This window comes from Mus musculus, chromosome 3, assembly GCF_000001635.26.
Source record: "Mus musculus strain C57BL/6J chromosome 3, GRCm38.p6 C57BL/6J".
Classification (NCBI taxonomy): domain Eukaryota; kingdom Metazoa; phylum Chordata; class Mammalia; order Rodentia; family Muridae; genus Mus; species Mus musculus.
In genome coordinates this window covers 105,940,939-105,959,481 of record NC_000069.6, presented here as the reverse complement: position 1 = coordinate 105,959,481, position 18,543 = coordinate 105,940,939, and the positions used below count along the sequence as shown (strand labels likewise).

The 18,543-nt window shown below is 39.4% G+C and overlaps 1 protein-coding gene across 2 annotated transcripts; it reads left to right on the top strand.

Annotated features, from left to right (window-relative positions):
• The first annotated feature begins 218 nt into the window (after positions 1 to 218).
• Atp5pb (ATP synthase peripheral stalk-membrane subunit b) lies at positions 219 to 16,784 on the top strand. Of its 2 annotated transcripts, NM_001304719.2 has the most exons (8): positions 219 to 334; positions 584 to 620; positions 1,446 to 1,612; positions 3,441 to 3,586; positions 5,301 to 5,464; positions 7,766 to 7,891; positions 15,616 to 15,795; positions 16,419 to 16,784. In NM_001304719.2, coding segments are annotated over exons 3-8 (696 nt in total). In that variant the 5' UTR covers positions 219 to 334; positions 584 to 620; positions 1,446 to 1,610; the 3' UTR covers positions 16,497 to 16,784. The 2 variants fall into 2 exon arrangements, with proteins under 2 accessions (NP_001291648.1, NP_033855.2); NM_009725.5 differs by lacking the exon at positions 1,446 to 1,612.
• Positions 16,785 to 18,543: the final 1,759 nt, after the last annotated feature.

Sequence of the window (18,543 nt, the reverse complement as noted above, 5' to 3'; positions counted from 1 at the left end):
TCCGAGGGAATTCGCTCTACTTCTCGCGAGAATTGTGTCTACCCTTCCAGCCTGCTTTTCCGTCTCCTGTCCCCGCAGCGGGATTTTGTTTGTTTCCCTCCCTCAGCCCCACCCATTTTTTCTCCTCTTCTCGCGATAGTGGGGAGGGGGCGGGGAAAAAGCCGAGAACTTCCGAGAAAAAGCGAGCTGATCTCTTCTCGCGAGATGTGCGAGCGGCCATCTTGCTCCTGCCCCTGACAGGCTCGGGTCGGGGTCACAGGGACACGGAGCCCGCTGTCCCGCTCTTCGCAGACAATGCTGTCCCGGGTGGTGCTTTCTGCTGCCGCCACAGCGGGTGAGAGACGTAGAGCCTAGGTTAGCGTAGCAGGGTGACTAGGAAGAAGCCAGGCCGGGGAGGCGGGAAGCGGGTAGAGGACGGACTGCGGCGTTTGGGCCCGAGCTCACCCACGGGAGCGATCTGGAGAGCTCCCGGGCCGCCCAGCATCTCAGGGCGCGGCAGAGACGGATGCCAGGGCCGACACCCGGGAAGGTAGAAACGCGATTTCTCCTTGACTTTGCTAACCTCCGTCTTGTGTATTTCCAGCCCCGTGTCTGAAGAACGCGGCCGCCCTAGGTCCAGGGTGAGTGTCACCACGTCTTATTCTCTTTCCATTTCCTAGCGTCAAGCCAAAAATTGCTGTTTTCCTTCACGTTAGCCAGCTTGCATACTCATTCGGACGTTTGTTCTTCTAATTGCCTTGAACATGATCCTGTTCCTTCCTCTGACAAACACCAAAGAGAGGCTCACCCCTCGTTGTGACCTTCAGCGACACACAACCAAGTTACTGGCTTACTTACCCCCAAGGACAGATCTGGTTAAATACAGCAAAATAAAACCTATTGTTTTGGGTGTCTTCCAGATTTCCATCTTTTATTAACCATATCAGGAGGCCGAAAACACATATGGCTTCGTAAATGCTTGTGTTGATGATCACATAATGTGACAGTGGATAACTTTGTGGAGATCACAGTAACAACCCTAGTCCTAGAGACAGCTACACAGTAGCTCCATCCTCTAATCCGTCAGTAAGACTCAACTCGTGAGGATGCTTTGAGTCTGACTACTTTCACTACCATTGTTACAGCATGAAGCCGCTGCCCACAGTTCTGAAATGGACAATTTCACTAGGCTTTCAGTCTTAACATCTGTTTTTATCCCAATACAGTCCATTCTCAATGTAGCAGAGAGATCTTGGCAGTTCCCCCCACTTAAAACCCTTCAGAGCTCATATCCCTATTGCAATAAAATCTAAACATAGCAAAACCAAGAAAACCTGAATTAACCTCATCTGTGTCTTGGGTCTTTTTTTATGTACTGTTAATGCCAGCCCTGCTTTCTCCAAAGAATGTCAAACTCTTTTTTTTTTTTTTAATAATTTTATTTTTGTGTGCGTGTGTGCTTGCAGAGGCAGAGAAAAAGGTATTAGATCTGCAGCTGGAGTTAGAGGTTGCTGTGGGCAGCCCAGCATAGGTTCTGGGAACCAAATCTGGTCCTGTGAAGAGCAGTAAGCACTCTTGACCGTCTTTCAGCTTTAAGCTCTTTGGTTGTCATTCACCTTGTGGCTTGAGAGATGTGAGTATAGGTGAGGCATTAAGGAAAGATGAATGTAGAAAATTTGCAGGGGCTGGGTTAGCCCGTGCTGTTACTTGTTTTCTGTGGACAGAGGAGAGCCTGCTGAAGAGTTTTCAAGTCAGATCACGATTTAGAAGCATTGGCAGTAATATGAAAGAGCTATATTTAAGGAATATTTGACAAGAAGAGCCATCAGGTTTGGAGTTGTTAAAATAGTTTTAAGAAAATGAAAATAAAGGCTTCAACTGAGATGGTAGTTAAAAGTTCTAAAAATTCTCTCATGGTATGATCTAAACCAGTAGGATTCAGCCTTTAGCTGATTTTCCAGGTGACATTTGACAGTGTCTGAAAATGTTTTTGGTTGCTACCATTCAGCAGCTACAGGGATACTTCTAAACATGCACAGAAGAGCCATCTATCTGCAGCAAAGAACTATGCAGGCCAAATGTTAATCAGGTTGGAGCTGAGAAACCCTAATTTATATGAAAGGATCTCTACCATGGTTCTTCAGTTTCGAAGCTTGGTGGGGTCACTGATGTTTTAGAGGCATAAGGTGATACTCAGAAGGAGGACATAGGACTGAGAGAGTAGCTCAGTGATAGGAAATCCTGTAAAACTCTTAAAGTGCATGGAGTATAGAGATGTAGAGAGTAAAGGACATGTGAGATAGGAAGTGGGGAAGAATCACCCTCAGAACCTTAAGGAGACCTACCTTTGACTACAAATGTGAATGAAAAGCAAAGACTTTATCAGAAGCCTAATCAGACATCAGCCTGCTGTAATTACTCAAAAGAATACACCATAGACTGTTTTAATACAAATAATGTACAAGTCTATTATGCTGGTATAATATAATAGTTCAAGCTTAGAAGTGGAAGAGCAAGATCTAATAGTTATTTAAAAAACAAACACAAAATACTACTTGGAATTTAGAGCTCACCATCTCCCTTCCCCATATAACAATAAAAATGTGGAAAGGTTTTTGTCAGGCAGGCAGAATTGTGAGGGAACTTGAGTGTTTACTACAGATGTATATGACTGTTAACCTTGGAGCAAAAAAATAGGAACAAATGAGTTGAGGTTCCCAAGATTTATATACAGCTCAAAGATTAAACATAATCAGAATTACTGCAAACTGAGAAGACCTGTTTCACATAGAGTGAGCAGTCCTACATCAAAGGGACTATTTTGAATCAAGGTTCTTAATATCAGGTTGCTTATAGTAGTGTTGGCATTTAGGTTGGCATTCATGTGGAACCTACTATAGGACAGACACTTAAAAATGTTACATAAATTAACAGACTTCACAATGGCCTGTAAAGAAATCTGACATTACACAAACTTGAGTTCTAGGGGCTTGTGAGATGGCTTAGGGTAAGATGTCTGCCACTAAACCTGACAGGTATACTTGAATTCTGTTCCCAGACCCATGTGCTGGTAGAAGAGAAACAACTCCCACAAGTTGTCCTCTGACCTTCTCGTGTGGCAGTGTCCATGCAAATATTAATACAATACAAAAAAGAAAAATTTTAAAACTTTTAACCCTGAAATTTTTAAAAACTTTGAAATTTTTTACTCAAAGCCCTGTAGTCTTCTCTCTCATGTTTCATTGGTCTTAATTGGCAATATCAAGTCCTAGGTAAATAATCCATAAACTTAGGCAAAGATTCCAGTAGAAGTTTCAACTGTCTTAAGTCCCTTCCCTGGACAGTCATATTTCAGTAGGAAACTCCTCAGTCTCCATCTCCCTTCATGGTTTTGTTAATTGTTCTTGTGTTTTGTTTTCTTTGAAAAATTGGTTTTAAATTTGTTTAATTGTTGCTTGTAGGGTATTACAGGCAACAAGGGCCTTTCACACAGGACAGCCTCGCCTTGCCCCTCTACCACCTCTTCCTGAATATGGAGGAAAAGTGCGTCTTGGGCTGATTCCTGAGGAATTTTTCCAGTTCCTTTACCCTAAGACTGGTGTAACAGGTGAGCACTGCCAGGTCATTAGTACTATATTTGATACTATTAAAATCAAGTCAGTTCTTTCTCCAAAAGAACTTAATAGTGATTCTGTATAAACTTTGAGATGAATGTTTTTCAGTGTTTTGTTTCGTTTTATAGCTATGGTTCTATTTATTATTGGGATTTATTAATCATGCTAATTTCTTTGGTTTACTGCCAGGCATTGTTCTAGCCATACAATAGTGGACTAAGTTAAATGTCTGATATTGTGGGACATTAATAAAAAATTTAAAATTTAGTTCCTGCATATCCTACTCTTTCAGATAGTAAAGGGAGCTATAAATAGAAATAAAGCAATGAAACTATTACAGAGAATGTGTTGTGCACACATATCTTAAGGACAAGTAGGAACATCTCTCATGGATTGTTGTTATAGAGATAAACCTTCAGAACCACACTTTTTTATAATACCTGATTTCACTTTTGCTTTTTAATACTTGGACATTCCCATGAAAGCTTTTATTATCAAGAATATCTAGAAAAGTGATTTGCAAGGGTGCCTTACCCCCCACTTGTGGCTGAACTAGATTGGAACTTAGGTCCCTTGGCTAAGATTTTGTGTTTGTTTATTTGTTTTGTCTCTATACAATGCCTTTCTTACATGGAACACTGGAAACCCAAAATTTGTTATAAGCTCTAGACTGCCCTAAAGTAGCATTTCCTTATCTGAAATTGAAGAAAATGAGTGTCTTCAGATCTTGTAAACATTACAATATTAATACAATGGGCCCTTCAAAATCCATTGTGGCGATTAAGACGCTGTACATGGTTGCAGAAAGCTGACAAAAGGGTGATCACGGGAAGTTCGGTGCCACACAGGGCTACATAGCAAGACTGTCTGGAAGGCCACTTTAGTTCCACGCTTTGGAAAAGCATCGGTTCACTCCATGCACTAGTGTAAATACCAACTTTTAAAATTTATATTTTTATATATGTGAATGTTTTGCCTGCATATATATGTGTGCACCACTTTAATGCAGTGCTCTTAGAGGCCAGAAGAGGATATTGAGTCTCCTGGAGCTGAAGTTATAAAGGTTGTGAGTTACCATGTAGATGTTAGTTCATACATGGACCCTCTGCAAAAACAACAAATGCTCTTTACCACTAAATCATCATAAATTTCAACTTTTAAAAGAATCTAGAAAGAAAATTATTTGTGTCCTAATTCCCAGAATTCTGACAATTTAAATCTTTTTTTATGTGTATATTTTTTAATAATTCCTTTTTGTTGGTGGTGGTGGTGGTTTTTTGGGTTTTTTTGCATCCTAACTTTTCTATAAACACAGGCAGTTTTTTGTCCTGTCCCTTGTATCCATTCAATCAACAGGATATATTGCTGGAGCGATTACTGTAGGGAGCAGCTTCATGTCTTTGTAGAACAGTTCCTCTAGCTACGTGCTTCACATTTACATTATTTCTGTTTTATCAGCCCTGGGAAGAAGGTACTGTTTCCCCTTTGAGGAAACTAAAGTTCAAAGATTATACTGATTTCTGTTTCTGATAGGTTTTAGAGTCATGATACAGATTTCCTTTAGTCCAGATCTTCTTTCAGCTCTGCATACTGCTTAATCTGTATGTGTATAATCTGATTATCATTTTTAACTTTGCCATGAGATACCCAACTGTGAAGTAGGCATAGACATAACATGAAATATAAAATAACTCTTTGTTTTTCTAGGACCTTATGTGCTTGGAACTGGACTTAGCTTGTATTTTCTATCCAAAGAAATATATGTGATTACCCCAGAGACCTTCTCTACCATATCAGTAGTAGGGTTGATAGTCTATGTGATTAAGAAATATGGCGCCTCTTTTGGAGAATTTATTGACAAACTTAATGAGGTAAGAATCGTAAACTTTACTTCCCACTTTAGACTATAGCAGAAACATCCCAGTTACCTAATATTGTTATTATTTATATAAACGTTAGAGGGAACGGTACGCCAATAAATGTAGTTACATAGCTATAGTCATGTTGCAGTTAGTCAATACTTTGAGATAGAATTCAAATGTACCAAACACTTCCTTAGTCTTTTTTTTTCTTATTTCTAAAACCAAAATATATTTCATTGTAGCTACTTTGAAGGTAAAAAAAAAATGCATGTATAAAATTGTCAAAGAATAAAATCTTTTAGAACATGCTTCACATCAGGTATCAATTGGGATAAATTGAAACACAACTGTTTATTTGGAATAAAAGAAAAAAACCTATGCTTCCATTTGTGTTTGTTTGCTTGATTGGTTGGTGATATTGGGGCCCTGATTAGGGCATATAAAATCAAGGCTGGCCTTGAATTCCTGAATCCCTTAATGTCCATCTCCTAAATGATAGAATTTATTTATTAAATGTAAGTACACTCTAGCTGTCTTCAGACACACCAGTAGAGGGCACCCAATCTCATTAAAGATGGTTGTGAGCCACCATGTGGTTGTTGAGATTTGAACTCAGGACCTTCGGAAGAGCAATCCATGCTCTTACCCACTGAGCCATCTCTCCAGCCCAAGTGATAGAATTTTATTTTGACTTTTGAGACAGGATCTCTGTATCCTTGCTGGCCTGGTGCTCAGTTTGTGTACCCAGCTGACTTTGAACTTGTGGACATTCTGCTTCTGACAATTTCTTTTTCCTTTTTTTTTTTTTTTTAGATTTATTTTAAGTATTTATATGAGTATACTGTGGCTGTCTTCAGACACACACCACAAGAGTACATCAGATCCCATAATAGATGGTTGTGAGCCCCATGTGGTTGCTGGGAATTGAACTCAGGACCTCTGAAAGAACATTCGGTGCTCTTAACCGCTGAGCCATCTCTCCAGCCTCTTCTGATAATTTCATACATGTACTTTGGTCAGATTCATTCTTCATTACCCTCTTTCTCCCCAACAAGTCCTTTTCCTACTTTCATGTTTCTGTTTTTGTTGACTGTCGGGGTTTGTTTATAGAAGCATGGGCAGTTTACCAGTGGCTATACCACTGAAAAAAATGACTCCTTCAGCAACCATTAACTGCTCAAAGTGAAGGGTGAGACCTCATGACTTCCTGCAACATCAATGATTGAATGTGGACAGCTCAATCTTATACATGTGAAATAACCACAGCCACTATGAATTCATTAGTGTAGTGACCAGGTCATGTCCAGAAAACATTTTGCAGTGTCCTCCATATCCACTAGCTATTAGATGCATTCCATTTCTTCAAGCCTTGAGCCTTGGAGGAGGTGATATAGATGTTACATTTAGGGCTGGGTACCATCATGTTTCTTGGCTCTTTGGATGGTTAATGAATCTTAGAATTACCTGCTGAAAACAAGCTTCTCTAATGAAGACTAAGGGTAGCACTAATCTGTGGATCTAACATAAATATGCAGAAAGCACTTTGTGGCACTGTATTCACTTAGCAAAGGAAAAAAATAATAATATCCTCTCAGCCATGTGGAATTTCAAGTAGATTTACAGAACCATGCAGTCATTCTTTTCTGTGGAATACAGTCAAATCCAGTCAGAAAATGGTTGATTGCCCCTAATAGTCATAAGACTATTGTACGTATCCCCCCTGGCAAGTTCATTGTTTTATATCTTTTAGAGTTGAGCTCTAGGAAAAATGTTGATCACTTTTCTTCCTCTCTCAACCTAGAACCTTCAGGCATTTTGAAAGCTAGCCAGCAGAGAAAACGGTTCTCTTACTTATTCAAGCTAGATTTCTCTGACCTGCAACCAAAGTGTGGTTATTTCAGCAGGAGGATCCTAACCATCTCGTTCTGGTGCTCAGTCAAGAGCAATGGAAATAGACTATTGAGAGCACTGGGAGCCTTCCTGACCAACAACTTTGTATCTAATTCTTAGCACAGGGATTTTAGATTTAGTTTAGTAACCTTTGGCTTTTAAGAACAATACTATCCACGTATGTAGGGTACCTCTGTTTAAACAGATTTTAATATAGCTTTCTCATACATCTTTAGTTTGAGTTGACCTTCCTTGGTCTTTTTATTCATTGATATTATATAACTTCTAAAGATTTGTGTATTTCCCTCTGTATTTTTCATCATGGTAATTTTTACAGATGAGGAATAAAACTGAGGGAGCATTAAAATGACTGTTCTTGGTAGCATTGGTGTTTCAACTGACACTGTAATATAATTACAGGAAAAAATTGCTCAACTAGAAGAAGTAAAGCAGTCGAGCATGAAACAAATCCAGGATGCAATCGACATGGAGAAGGCACAGCAGGCACTGGTTCAGAAGCGCCATTACCTCTTCGATGTGCAGAGGGTAGGTTTCTGTGGCGGGACTTTCTCAGTCCTCCCGGTGATAGAGATAATACATGGAAGCTTAGACCTTTTGCAAGGGCAGCCTCCCACATAAACTCATCTAACTCAACCTGACTATCTAGCCTACCTACTACCTATCACATGGCTAGCTGTATACCTTTCTCTGCTCCACTTCGCTCCATGTTTGTTCCCTCCATGTCTGCCCTTGATTCTTCAACATGAGCTTTCTTCTCCCTGTAGCAATCGTCTTCCCAGAAGTTCCACCCTAGTACTTCCTGCCTTAGCTATTGGCTGTCAGCTCTTTACTACAACCAATCAGTAGTGAGACAACCTCTGATACATTATTAGATTGCCTTTAGGCAAGTGAGGAAGGATGAATATTTACAAAATAGGAAACCCCTCCATAGACCAAAGAAATGATAATACCAGAATCCTGCCAGCACTTAGCCCCATACAGAACTAAACATTGAAAATACAGAGACACACCTTGATACAAAGTAAAAAAAAAAAAAAGTTACCTCAACAGATCGTGTAGTTACTTTGTGGATGTACAAAAAAAAAAATAAATGAAATATAACAAAACATTAGTATCTGGAATGTAGCTCAACAGTAGATCACTTGCCTTCCATGCTCAAGAAAGCCGGAACACTACCCAAAAAGTCAGGATATTTTGAAGAATGATTAAAATGGGCTTTATTTATTTTATGTAGAAAAGAGATTTGACTAGAAGTTGGCAATTACAGTTGATATTTAAGAACTGTTAAGTGAAAAATACACTTTGGACTCTTCTGAAATCAGTATAAGCTGTAAACACACTTTGAATCCATACAAGAGGAAAATAATAAATTAGGGCAGATTTTTAAAAAGACACACACTATCTGAAAAAGGGCAGAAGTAAAATACATTCCCTGCATTTCATACATACGTGGGTAAAAAAATCTTAACATTAACATTCATTCAGAAAGCATATCTAGAAAGCAGTAGAGTTTTTTGTTTTTTGGGGTTTTGGGGGGAGGGGGGATTCGGAGACAGGGTTTCTCTGTGTAGCCCTGGCTGTCCTGGAACTCACTCTGTAGACCAGGCTGGCCTCGAACTCAGAAATCCACCTGCCTCTGCCTCCCGGGTGCTGGGATTAAAGGTGTGCGCCACCATGTCTGGCCGCAGTAGAGCTTTTAATCATACCCAGAGTTTATTAATTAGATCCTAAAATTATAAGCATGTCTGATATTTTGTTATTTTCTTTGAGCCCAGTATTTTATGCCTAATATTTAAAAGTAAGGTGGATACAGAAACCCTCAAAAAATAAGTAATTTTAAAAAGGTAAGATGTTTTATTGAAATTTATATAAGCACATCACTGGGGCTAAAGAAATAGCTATTAAGAGCATTTGTTGCTCTTTCAGAAAACTCAGATTCTGTTCTTGGCACCCTCATAGTGGCTCACAACCATTCATAACTCCAGTTCCAGGGAATCAGATACCCTTTTCTGATTTCTGCCAGCACTAAACATGCATATTACACATAGACATATATGCAGGCAAATTATTAATTTATTTAAATTTTTTTAAGAGAAGGATGCATGTAGTGAATACAGATCCTAAGATATAGTATCTGAGATACTAATAATAAATATCTAGGCCAGTGATTCTCAATGAGGTCTCATTACCCTGTGCATCACTCACTAGGTTTTCTGACCCATTCCAAGCCCTGTAGAGTTAGGTCTCTTCAAGACTAGGAATCTATGATCTTATTAACAGAATTCATTGAGCTTGTGACTATCTCAGAAAATGTTAAAACTGAGCTCTGTATGATGGTTCATACCTGTAACCAACCACCCAGGAGGTTGAGATGGAGGGATGGCTCTGAGCCATAAACTTGTGTCCTTATGGAGATGCTCTGAAAAAGATGAAGAAAATAAAAACAAGACACAAAGTTTATATCTTCTAGTTTGCTATTGTCTACACAAAAAAATAGCTTTCCTCTCAAATGAAATAAAAGGAAGTTTATTTTGGAGCTAAATACAAGAGATCCAAAAACACTGATTCAGGTCCCCAAATACTATGTTCTAATATACTATCAGTTTAGTAACAGAACAAAGGAAATTACAAATCAAGACATTTTTCAAATACACTGGTGGAGGGGCTGGAGAGGTGGCTTAGAAGTTAAAGAGCAATTGCTCTTGCAGAGAACCCAAGTTTATAACACCTACCTGATGGCTTACATCTGTAACCCCAGTTTCAGGGGATCCAGTGCTTTCTTCTGGCCTCTGCAAGGAGGGCACACATGTACATAGTACACTTACATGCATGCAGTCAAAACAACCAACATACAAAAACATATTGGTAGGAACTTTAGTTAAGCAGGTTACAGTAAAACAAAATCTCTGCTATAGGCCTCAGGTTATAAGCTGATGATTATTCTTAGTGTTTGGGTGGTAAAACCTAGGGGTCTGTCTTTATATTCCTAAATATTTACGTACTAGTCATAAGGATACTAGGTCATGGATAGAGTTGGATAATAAATAGTAATGTATTAAGGGCTAAAGTAGCCCAAGATGATTTGAGTTTGAACCTGTAACTTAGCCATCATCACTGGAATTTTGTTAGTCTGCCTTAAAGAACATTTGGCACTAATTTGTCTCCCTCCCCATGCCCTAAAAACTTCAATTTATCTTTTATAGCTAGGCATTGGAGGATCAGAAATGGTTGAGTAGATGTGAATGTCAATGGGCATTCGTGCTTAGGAAGACAGTAAGCTAATAGTAAAACAAAAGGAACTTGGGGAATTCCTCTTTTATAGGGCAGTTGGGAAAAATGTTTGATGGGATATTTGAGCAGAGACCTGAAAAAAGTAATGATCAAGCTATGCCAGTTCCTAGAGAAGTAGTGATCTAGGCAGAGGCTAAAACAATTGCAAGGGTTCCTCACCCAAAAACGTGTTTTCTATAATCAAGGGAGCAAGAATTTGTTTTCTATAATCAAGGAAGTCAGAATGCCAATATAGCTAAATTTGGAATGGGTAAGTGAGAGAATAAAAGGAAGAGGGAAGAACATAGCCAAGTCATTGGTGTTTCTGGAAGGATTTGACCTGGGGTGACCTTCAGAAAATTGCTATAGGCAGAGAAGTGATGTGGTTTCACTTACATTTCAAGGGATCATTCTGACAGCCTTGTTGCAAATAGCCTTTAGATAGATTTGACAGTCAAGAACAGGTCCTTAAGAGTATGAGCTTTGTAGCCTGATTGCCTGTGTTCAGATCTTAGCTTCAGTTTATTAGCTCTGTAACTTGGGCAAGTTCAACTTCTTCAGTTTCTCTCTGTAAAATAGGTAACACTGGTACCCCATGATGTATTTATAAAACTTGACAAGATTGACACAAGCACAAGAATGTTTAGAACATACTAAATATGAGCTACCATTCAAACATAAGATCATAGAGAACTGTTTGTAGTAGAAAAGACTGGAAACAGCCTAACATTAGCAGAATTTGGTTAAGTGAATACTGGAATACAAGCGTAGTGGACTCCACTGTACTTTATAATTTATGTGGGTAGTATATAGCATAAAAAAAGTGATATATATCTGTTGTCTTTGTTAAATATTTGTGGGAAAGAATATTTTAAAAATACAGAAAAACAGTAGCTTGGACCCATACTTATAAATATGTCACATGCTGTTTTCCTACTTGCATACGCAAGGAATCTTACATAAACATACAAGCGAGAAATAGAGTATACTAGCTGTCAAAGGCCCCAGAACAAAATTATTCTTTCATGAGTGTAACAGTATTTTTTTGTTTTGGGTTTGTTTGTTTGTTTGTTTGGGGGGAGGAATTTTACATATTTACATTTCAAATGTTATCCCTTTTCCCTGTTTCACTCCCAGAACCCCCCTCTCCAAACCCCTCCCTCTACTTCTATGAGGATGCTCCCACTCCCAACTCACTGCACTGGCATTCCCCCTACAAGGAGGAGCCTTGGGGAATTGAACCCAAGAGCTTCTATTGATGCTAGACATTGCCATCTTCTGCTACATATGCTTCTGGAGCCACAGGTCACTCCATGTGTACTCTTTGGCTGGTGGTTTAGTCCCTGGGAGCTCTGGGTCATCTGGTTGGTTGATGTTGTTCTTTGGGCTTCCAAAGCCCTTCAGCTCCTTCAGTCCTTTCTATAACTCCTCCATTGGGGACCCGATGCTAATAGATCAATTGGTTGGCTGTGAGCATCCACCTCTGTATTTGTCAGGCTCCTGTCAGCAAGCACTTCTTAGCATCTGTGATAGTGTCTGGGTTTGGTGTCTGTATATAGGATGGATCCCCAGGTGGTCTCTGGTTGATCTTTCCAATACCACACTCTGTCTCTGTATTTTCTTTAGACAGAAGCCCTTCTGGGTTAGCAATTTGGAGATGACTGGGTGGCCCCATGCCCCAATTGGGTCCCCTGCCTAACCTCTGGATATGGTCTCTTTGGGTTCTCCCTACCTTTTGTTGGGTATTTCAGCTAATCTCATCCCTGTTGGGTCCTGGGAGCCTCTTACTTCCCTGGCATCTGGGACTTGCTGGTGGCTACCCCCCAGTTCCCCATCCCCCATTTTTACATACCTCTATTCAAATTCCTGACCCTCTCTGTATCAACCCTGTCTCTTCTCATACCTGATGCTGACCCCTTTTTCCCTCTCCTCCTCCTCTTCCTCCCAAATCCCTCCCACCCTCTACCTCTCATGAGTATTTTGTTCCCCCTTCTAAGAAACACTGAGACATCCACACTTTTGTCTTCCTTCTTCTTGGGCTATCATATGGTCTGTGAAGGTATCTTGGTTATCCCAAACTATTGGGCTAATATCCACTTATCAGTGAGTGCACACCATGTGTGTTCTTTTGTGATTCAGTTACCTCAGGATGATATTTTCAAGTTCCATCCATTTGCTTGCAAATTTCATGAAGTTATTGTTTTTAATAGCCAAGTAATAGTCCATTATGTAAATGTACTTTTTCTCATGATTTTTTTTTTATTTCCTTCGTTTTATTGTCATGTGTCCCTTTCATTTCTGATTTTGGTAATTTGGAAACCGTCTCTGTGCCCTCTGGTTAGTCTGGCTAAGGTTTTATCTATTTTGTTGATATTTTTCGAAGAACCAGCTCCTGGTTTGGTTGAATTTTTCTTTTCTTTTTTTTCCTTTTTGGTAACGTTCTTCATGTTTCCTCTTGGTTGATTTTCAGCCCTTAGTTTCATTGTCTACTCCTCTTGGAAATATTTGCTTCTTTTTATTGTGCTGTCAAGTTGCTAGTGTGTGCTCTCTTCAGTTTCTTTTTGGAAGCTCTTCGAGCTATGAGTTTTCCTCTTATCGCTGCTTTCATTGTGTCCCATAAGCTTGGGTATGTTATACCTTCATTTTCATTAAATTCTAAAAAGTCTTTAATTTCTTTTTTTATTTCTTCTTTGACCAAGTTATCATTGAGTAGAGTGTTGTTCAGCTTCCATGTGTATGTGAACTTTCTGTTGTTTTTGTTGGTATTTAAGACCAGCCTTAGCCCATGGTGATCTGACAGGGTGCATGGGATTATTTCAGTCTTCTTGTATCTGTTGAGGCCTGTTTTGTGACCAATTATGTAGTCAATTTTGGAGAAGGTACCATGAGGTGCTGAGAAGGTATATTCTTTTGTTTTTGGATGAAACGTCCTATAGATATCTGTTAAATCCATTTGGTTCATAACTTCTGTTAGTTTCACTGTGTCTCTGTTTAGTTTTTGTTTCCATGATCTGTCCATGGATGAGAGTGGGGTTTTGAAGTCTCCCACTATTATTGTGTGCTGTGCAATGTGTGCTTTGAGCTTTAGTAAAGTTTCTTTTATGAATGTGGGTGTGCTTAAATTTGGAGCATAGATGTTCAGAATTGAGAGTTCCTCTTGGTAGATGTTTCCTTTGATGAGTATGAAGTGTCCTTCCTTATCTTTTTTGATAACTTTTGATTGAAGGTCGATTTTATTCATTAAAAGAATGGCTACCTCAGTTTGTTTCTTGGGACCATTTGGTTGGAAAATTGTTCTCCAACCTTTACTCTGAGGTGTAGTGTCTGTCTTACTCACTGAGGTGTGTTTCCTGTATGCAGCAAAATGCTGGATCCTGTTTAGGTATCCTGTCTGTTAATCTATGTCTTTTTATTGGGGAATTGAGTCCATTGATGTTAAGAGATTAAGGAAAAAAGATTGTTGCTTCTTGTTATTTTTATGTTCTTGTTGCTATCTTATTTTGGGTTGTTGGAAGAAGATTATTTTCTTGCTTTTCCTAAGGTGTAGTTTCACTCCTTGTGTTGGAGTTTTCCATCTATTATGCTTTGTAGGGCTAGGTTTGTGGGAAGATATTGTATAAATTTGGTTCTGTCATGGAATAGCTTGGTTTCTCCATCTATGGTAATTGAGAGTTTTGCTGGGTATAGTAGCCTGGGCTGGCATTTGTGTTCTTTTAGGGTCTGTATGACATCTGCCCAGGATCTTCTAGCTTTCATAGTCTCTGGTGAGAAGTCTGGTGTAATTCTGATAGGTCTGCCTTTATATGTTACTTGACTTTTTTCCCTTGGTGCTTTTAATATTCTTTGTTTTGTGCATTTGACGTTTTGATTATTATGCAACAGGAGGAATTTTTTTTGGTCCAATCTATTTGGAGTTCTGTAGTTCTGTTCTTCTTGTATGTTTGTGGGCATCTCTTTCTTTAGTTAGGGAAGTATTCATCCATAATATTGTTGAAGATATGTACTGGCCCTTTAATTTGGGAATCTTCACTCTCTTCTGTACCTATTATCCTTATGTTAGGTCTTCTCATTGTGTCCTGGATTTCCTGGGTGTTTTGGGTTAGGATCTTTTTGCATTTTACATTTTCTTTGACTGATGTGTCAATGTTTTCTATGGTATCTTCTGCACCTGAGACTATCTCTTCTATTCTGTTGGTGATACTTGCATCTATGACTACTGATCTCTTTTCTAGGTTTTCTATCTCCAGGGTTGTCTCCCTTTGTATTCTTTATTGTTTCTAGTGCCATTTTTAGATCTTGTATGGTTTTGTTCAATTCCTTCACCTGTTTGGTTGTGTTTTCCTGTAATTCTTTAAGGGATTTTTGTGTTTACTCTTTAAGGGCTTCTATTTGTTTACCTGTGTTCTCCTGTAGTTCTTTAAGGGAGTTATTTAACTCTTCTATCATCATCATGAGTTGTGATTTTAAATCCAAATCTTGTTTCAGGTGTGTTGGGGTATTCAGGACTTGCTGTGGTGGGAGAACTGGGTTCTGATGATGCCAAGTAGCCTTAGTTTCTGTTGCTTGTGTTCTTCGCTTACCTCTCACCATCTGGTTAGCTCTGGTGTTAGTTGGTCTTGTTGTCTCTGACTGGAGCTTGTCTCTCCTGTGGGCCTATAAGCCTATGATCTTAAGTGTGTCAGCACTCCTGAGGAGACCAGCTCTATCTGGGCGGGATTCAGATACAGAGAGCTGTGGGTGCAGCTCAGGGGTGCAGATGCAGACCGGAAGGATCCTGTTCCCAGTTGCTTCATTGTTCCTGTGCACTGTGTGCTCCTGGCACATCCCTCTTTGGACAGTTATTGGAGCAAGTCGATGTCTCACCTGTAGGCCTAGGTGTGAGAGTACTCCTGGGAGACCAGCTCTGTCCGGGCGGGATTTTGTAACAGTATTTCTTAGTTAAATGTAAATTATTTCTTAATTCTCCCCCTCACCCCCAGAATAACATTGCCCTGGCCTTGGAGGTCACTTACCGGGAACGGCTACATAAAGCATATAAGGAGGTAAAGAATCGCCTGGACTACCACATCTCTGTACAGAACATGATGCGTCGCAAGGAGGAAGAACACATGATAGACTGGGTAGAAAAGCATGTGGTGAAGAGCATTTCTGTACAGCAGGTACATTATGACCTTTTGTATCTTCTCTGGTTGGACCTGAAGGTTAGCGTTCACGTGCTGTTTAGTATGTGTGTCTGCGCGCACACAGAATGCAGGTACCCATGGAGGCCAGAATCCTCAAATCCTATGGAGCTGGAGTTACAGACAGCAATGAGCCACCTGATGTGGGTACTGAGAACCATACTCAGGTCCTCTGAAAGAGTAGGAAGTGAGTGCCCATGCCTCCTGAGCCATCTCTCCAGCCCCAGTTGTTTTCATTATTAATATTTCTGTATTGCTGGTGTTTGTTGGCTGGTCTTTTTTAAGGAGCTATTTTTACCCAAACTAACAGGTAAAAGTAGTTATAAACATTTCTGGCCTTAAGTTTTTTGTAGGTTTTGCTCATAAAAGCTGTGGACCAGGAAATTTTAGCTCACAGGATTTATTTCTATCCTGGAACTCACTCCCAGGATTTATTTCTAAAATAAATTGCATCTATCCAGTGTACTATAATTCGTTTTTCTTGTGATTAGTAAGCTTTTCTATATTAAGCAATAATCTTGATGTTCTAGTAGGAAGTACTTTAGAATTATGTCACCCTTTCATGTTCTTGAGAGAACTATATTTCTCTTTCCTTATTACAGGAAAAGGAGACCATTGCCAAGTGCATTGAAGATCTAAAGCTGCTTGCAAAGAAGGCTCAAGCTCAGCCAATTATGTGAATATGTCTTTCTCAGTTGTGATAGCCAGAGAGAGTTAAATGGGAACTAGTATATGTGAAGAACTCTTTCTGTATTGCTATCTATTGAAATAAAATGATCAAGGTCCACTTAGTGGCTTAACCCTATTGGCCAGTAAGGTATTTCTGATCCTTGCTCTGTATGCGGAGTTATCTGATCATAATTTGAATAAGCAACTTGCAGCAACTTGCTGCCCAACTGAAATTACCAAGTTATAATTTAAACTTGTAATTAACTAAAGCATCTTGCAATAAAATGTTTGAAACAGAATTTATAAGTTTCATACTCTGAAATAGCACTTCTTTATTATGTATAAGAATTACATGATTTAACAGCTGGAGATAACTTAGTAAAGGGTTTGCTGTGCATTCATGAGAATCAGACTTCAAATGCCCAGAACCACGTAAAAGCTGGGTACATCAAGCATCTGTAATCCCAGAAGAGGAGAGACAGAGTTCCCAGAAGCTTCTGGACCAGGATGCTGTACACAGCAGCAAACAAGAAGCAAGGGCCAGCCTGGTCTACAGAGTGAGTTCCAGGATAGCCAGAGCTATATAGAGAAACCCTGTCTCAAAAAAAAACAAAAAACAAAACAACAAAAAAAAGCAAGACAAGGCAAGATAAACACCAAAGGTGGTCTTCTGGCCTCCACACATGAATATACTTCACATGTATGTACATATATGGTGAAAATGTTTTAAATGTCATTGAACTAATTAATACCTTGTTTATGAGATGTTCCAGGAGTAAAGAGCCACGGAAGAATACTAGTGTAGGTTCAGCAGGAATGGAAGAGGAAAAAGGATTTTGGAGTCAGTAGAATTAGCAAGATGGAGGGCTTTATATAGGAAGGGTCAATAGTAAACACATTTTCAGATTAAGAGAAATGAAAATATGGATTAAGGTTCAGAGATCTTTTGCCGGTAATTTTTGTTGGACTTTAGAATATGACAGTAGGATTTAAGGATAAGTAATTGAAAATTGAACTATGTAAGTGTTGCTGATGTTAAAACAGGGATGATGGGGCTGGAGAGTGGGCCCAGTGATTAATAGTGAATACTGATCTTGTTGAGGACTCAAATTTGTCCCTACTCACACTGGGTGTTCACAACCACCTATACACTCCACTTCCAGGGTGAGTAATGCCTCTGACTTATATAAGCATCTAATCTATACTCAGATGTACATAACCGTACACAAACTAAAGCAAAGGCTTTTAAAAATATTTATGGGTAATACATAAAGGATGCATTTAATCTAGTTTAGGGGCTCATGAATGTCATATAGTGAATTATATACAGTGGTATCTAGAGAAGTCCATGTTGTGCAAAGACCCCTTAATACACACACCAATGCCCTAGCCGTCAAGATTGTCATAATTCCAGATCTAGTCTGTTTTCTCCAATTCTCATGTTTGACCTCTTAAGCAACACCTGATAATTGACTACATCTTTTTCATCTTCCTTCCTCTGGCCTTAAGTATCTATGCCATTTCTCCTATCACTTTCTCAATTTCCTTAGCCAATTCTACTCTGTCTGCTTCACTCCTAATTACTGGGCTTCCTCTTCCAAATCCCATTCTAGGAATTGTACTGTATGTTCTACCTTTGATAGTATAGGCCCACAACCTCTTTGGTTTTTTGAGACAGGGTTTCTCTATAGCCCTGGCAGTCCTGGAACTCACTCTGTATACCAGGCTGGCCTTGAACTCAGAAACCCACCTGCCTCTGCCCATCAAGTGCTGGATTAAAGGTGTGTGCCAACTGCCCCATAGACCCACAACTTCTATCACATGTATACAAATGGCTTCCTTGTCTGTATCACAAACTTAGTCAGGATAGCCAGGGTTAAATAGGTAAGGTACAAAATTTCCCCAAATTTCAACAGCTTAATGTGGAAGAATTTGGATTTTACTTAGAATCTTGTACAGCTTTGGGTGACTCAGTGAAGTGTCCTCCACATAGAGAACTCGGATTTTTCAGACCTGTGTCGGTCTCATTAGCACATCACAATCTCCACAAGAACCCTC